At 44.6% G+C, this 4,962-nt stretch overlaps 1 protein-coding gene across 1 annotated transcript in view; it reads left to right on the forward strand.

The window, feature by feature from the left end:
• Positions 1-4,467: 4,467 nt before the first annotated feature.
• Positions 4,468-4,962, forward strand: part of opcml (opioid binding protein/cell adhesion molecule-like) — a 152,110-nt gene continuing 151,615 nt past the window's right edge. Inside the window, exon 1 of the mRNA XM_063202210.1 lies at positions 4,468-4,625. Coding sequence (XP_063058280.1) covers positions 4,468-4,625 — 158 coding nt within the window. The remainder of the gene's footprint in view (positions 4,626-4,962) is intronic.

Genomic DNA, 4,962 nt, shown 5'->3' on the forward strand with positions numbered 1-4,962 from the left:
AGTATGGAATGTGTGTTCCATCCTGTACATATAAACAATATGGAATGTGGAGTATAAACAATATGGAAAGTGTGTTCTTGTACAAAGTAAAATTTTCATTAGCTGAATATAAACACATTATAGTACTAATTCAGCTGATGAAAATTACACTGTGGTTCTCTGACTGGAAGGATTGATGATGATAAAATAATATGTGTTCATGTGCTAAAACATCAGTGTGATTTTATGGCTGGACTCTGAAGATCTATTGCCAGTGTAGCGTGGCACATCTATCATATCAAACCTGTGACCTGCAACTGCCCAAGGTCACTGTCTGAACACGCGGCGCGCCATGGCGGCCATTTCCAACGGAACAGCCAGGCAATTTACACCCGACAAGCATCCATGAGCTCAGTTCAGAACGAGGCTGTGTCCAATCCATAATGAGATAATTGTAATGACTTTATAATCACGCAGAGGCATGAGGATTCGGTGTGTGTGCGTATGTGTGTGTACGTGTGTGTGTCTGCATATGTGTGTGTGTCTGTGCATTTGTGTGTGTGTGTGTGTGTGTGTGTGTGTGTGTGTGTGTGTGTGTGTGCGTGTGTGTGTGTGTGTGTGTGTGTGCCAATATGTGTTGTAATGACTTGTGTTGTATGCGTCTGCGTCTGCGTCTGCGTCTGCGTCTGCGTCTGCGTGCTTGTGAGTGTGTGCGTCTACGTGTACGTGTGCGTGTGCGTGTGTGCCCTCTATATGTGTATGTGTGTATGCCCTCTCCACTGTGTCTGGGCTGAGTCACCCTCAGGTATGTTTGGTAAAAGCTGTGCTTAAGACACATAAACCTCTTCAGAAAAAAATACAAATGTCCTTAATCTTCCAGCCCTCATTCAGTTGGTTCATGTGACCGTGAACAGCATGAAAGAGCTGAGTTTCTCAACCCTCCTAAAATGCATTTAGTCTCAGAGACCTTCCTCAGTGTCTCATGTGAACAGTATAAAACATGAAATCCTTGTGTTGCGTACTGTATTACATTTTATTGAATAAGTCCAGTACACTTTCATCCAAGGATGTCCAATTGTTGCTCTACAGTGTATTGGGGTATATGTGAGTTCGGCTGTCTTTTCTTCACCGTCTATTTTATGGATAACATGAATGCACCGTGTTTGTTACTGTTTATTTTGTGAATAAGGCTGATAAAATGCAAGGACAGCTCTACAGGTATTCCTCTATGATGCATATGGGTCAAAGACGTCCAAAAAGGAACTGTCATTCAGTGTAACAAATACCTTCTGCTGACTGTAACTGTAAGAAACATGTCTCTTTTTATTTACATTTTTCCCAGTGAATTCATGAAAGCCTCGGCTGTCATCCATTCACTTGAAACAATTTAAAAATCATGTTTTTTTTACAGTTACAGTCAGCAGAAGGTATCCGTTACACTGAATGACAGTTCCTTTTTGGACGTCTTTGACCCATATACTGTCTAATAGTTAACATGAGCCATCTCTCTTCACATCCACGTTTTTTTTTTCACCGTCATCCTTATCAGCCATCTTCAGGCAATACAGTCGGACATACAGATCGAATGTTACATGAGACATGCACTTTAAAGGATTTGACTTGTGGACGGCCATCATGTTCAAACTGGTTATCCCTGACCCTATATTGTACACGTATATGGTATGGTCGCGTGTATATGTTGTTCCATCAGGTAGAAATGTGTGTGTGTATGTGTGTGTGTGTGTGTGAGAGAGAGAGAGAGAGAGAGAGAGAGAGAGAGAGAGAGAGAGAGAGAGAGAGAGAGAGAGAGAGAGAGAGAGAGAGAGAGAGAGAGAGAGAGAGAGAGGGAGAGGGAAGGGGTTGAGTGAGAGAATCACTGATGCTATTGATTGTTAGCCCCACACAAATGTTCACACAGTGGGGTAGTGTGCTAATTAAGAGGACTCACCCAAGATTTGCTGAGGTCAGCGAAAAGCCTTAATTAAAGAATAGAGAGAGAGAGAAATAAGGAGGACAAATAAAAAAAAACAGCAAATTAGCTTCACATTTGGGTTATCTGTTCACATCGAAGGAAGATATATATTCTTAATTAGGTGTTATCTCTGCCCAGTATACTTTCAGGCCGAGTCTCTCATCACACTCATTCCTCTTAGATAATGACCTTGTTGTTACACACAAACAAGTCCTGCGACCTAGACTGGGGCCGCTCCGCCCTCATGCAATCATAAAAACACATCCCTGTTTATCCCCACTCGCAGGGCTGCACTGGTCACCTGGCATAGCGGGCATTTCCCGGTGGGCCCCGCACCTTCGTGGGCCCCTATTTTCAGAAATGTGATTTAAAAAAAACAATATTTGTTTATTATTTGTTTTAATATTTCTGAAAAAAGGGGGCCAGAAGGGTGCAGGGCTCACCAGTGAGTCAGTTCTGCGCCGTTAATTATGAGGGGCCCCTTTAAGCCAAAAGTGCCCGTGCCCTATTTCTCCCCAAGCCCAGCCCTGCCCACTCGTCTCGAAAGAATATCCACATTATCACAACGAACGCATGACTTTGACCACAGGCAGACATCTAACTCATATTGGGTACTGGATGTGTGTTATAGAGTCTCTGAGTTAACCCGTTAAGACACAACGTTATACATTTGCTGTTACCAGAATGGCAATGACCAAGTCGTAGGTTATTACTAAAGGCCCTGTGTTATGTCGTAATACTATGGTAGCTAACCTTTCATTGAATATTACAGTGTGCCAGTGGTAGTATGGCGTGCATTAAAGGGCTTCACCAGAGCAAAAGAGTTGTATGGCTTTGACCACTGGCAGACATCTAACTCTATTGGGTACTGTGTTAAAGAGTGCCTGAGTTAAAGCAGGGCAAAAGAGTTGTATTGTTCAATCTACTTTTGTCAGTACTCAAAGACACTCCTTTTAATATATTTTTGTTCAGCCCTTTCCAAGATCCTAACCTGATAGCTGGGTGCATAGATTGTTTACATAGCGTTTGATATGTGTTAATATAATCCCAATCAGGCCAAATCTTGCAACATCAGCAGACACCTTGCAACAAACACAGCATGAACTTTCGGAGATTTGTGGGAATCAAATTTCGGGTGGTCACCCACAGAGATATGTCCTGCATTCATCAAGCATCCTGCTGGAAGCTGATACCACACACACACACACACACACACACACACACACACACACACACACACACACACACACACACACACACACACACACTATCCAGAATAATATATAGTAGGCTGTTGCTCTATACGTTGGCTGCCTGACTCCAATAAGATTTGGGATTTGTCTGCACTGCAAGCAAACTGATTAAATTCTACTTAATAAACCTGGCTATAACATATAATGTCAAATTAGTCATCGTGCTATGCGTCATCTTAACATGGTTTCGCACATTAACTGGCAGTGGCGTAGACCCACATCGCCAGCACACACAGACTGCACTGCGCACTTTAATCACAGTTGCGCACACACGCTAATGCCGCAAAATCCATTTTTGCCCGTCAAAAAAACACTATCACTATCTGGCTGATGCACAAAGCCCCTGCCTGTCCGTACTTTACTTTCAATCCCCCCCCCTCTCTCTCTCGCACGCCCGCACGCACACACACACACGCGCGCGCACACGCACACACACACGCACGCACGCACACACACACACACGCACGCACGCACGCACGCACCCACACACACACACACACACACACACACACACACACACACACACACACACACACACACACACACATTGATTCCCGTAGCCTGGGAGGCGCGCAGAGAGTGGAGTAAAGGTAGCCAGACGCCTAACCTTCGGGAGGAGAGGAAAAGGGGGAGAGAGAGAGAGATCAGGGAGAGGAGAGAGAGCGAGAGAGAGCATTAGAAAGGAGAGGACGGCAGCGCATACCAGTGGTTGTCTCTTTATCAACAACAACCTCTGGCTTTTTTCTTCTTTCACTTCTTAGATATACAGAAAAGAAAATCGGGATATTTTATTGCGTGGACATTTCTCTCCAATGAGTCTTTGTGGATATTGAAAGCGGCACATGGTGATAACAGGCTCAGCTTTCACCTTGAACTATAGCCGAGACCACGGCTCAAGTAAACACTGGCGCATCTGTGTGTGTGCATGCTTCGCGGACATCGAAAGCATTTATAGGGCAGAGGGACTGTACCATTTCCTCACGACGGCTTCTACCCGCGGCATCTGGTCCTTGCTTATTTTGGGGAAACTGGGAACATTTCACGGGGGACTTGGGAGTTAGTTTTGATATGCAATCTGCCTCCAAGATCCTCCCGATGCGCCTTACCTAACTATAGCTTGCTTTCTGGAGGAAAAGCAAGGAGGGTATCTGTTTGTAGTGGTTGGACTCGATTTTGTCTTGATTTCTCTTTGCTTGATTCTTCGCTCGCTGGGAATAACCGCGCCAGACTCCTGAAGTTTTTTTTTATTCCACGGGATCGACCATGGGCATTTGTGGCTATTTTGTGGTGCCTTGGAAATGTCTCGTTATTCTCAGTCTGAGACTGCTGTTTCTTGTACCTGCAGGAGTACCCGCGCGAAGTGGAGATTCTTTATCAAAGGACAACATCACCGTTAGACAAGGAGGCAGTGCCGTCTTAAGGTAAGTTGCCAACCTGGACATATTTTGTTCTGTCTTGAATTTGCTGACATAGGCTAGACAATTGGTTGTTGAGTCGGTCGGCTGACAGTGAGTCATTTCCCACAGTATCTCAAAACATAGTTTGTCAGTGACAGGAACTTCCGCGACTGGCTTAATCGTTTTACGTCTCAGTGTTGGTGATAATAAATGCCTATTTTAAGTCTACATAACTGCGCCATGGATTGTGGTTTCATTCACTTGCGACATCGAGAAGAGAGAGAGAGAGCGTGCTTTGTGTCCTTAGAAATCATGGGCAGTCAGTGGGGGAACGCGTTCGCCGACGAAAATGGAATAAAGA

This window comes from Engraulis encrasicolus, chromosome 7 (genome assembly GCF_034702125.1).
Source record: "Engraulis encrasicolus isolate BLACKSEA-1 chromosome 7, IST_EnEncr_1.0, whole genome shotgun sequence".
NCBI lineage: Eukaryota > Metazoa > Chordata > Actinopteri > Clupeiformes > Engraulidae > Engraulis > Engraulis encrasicolus.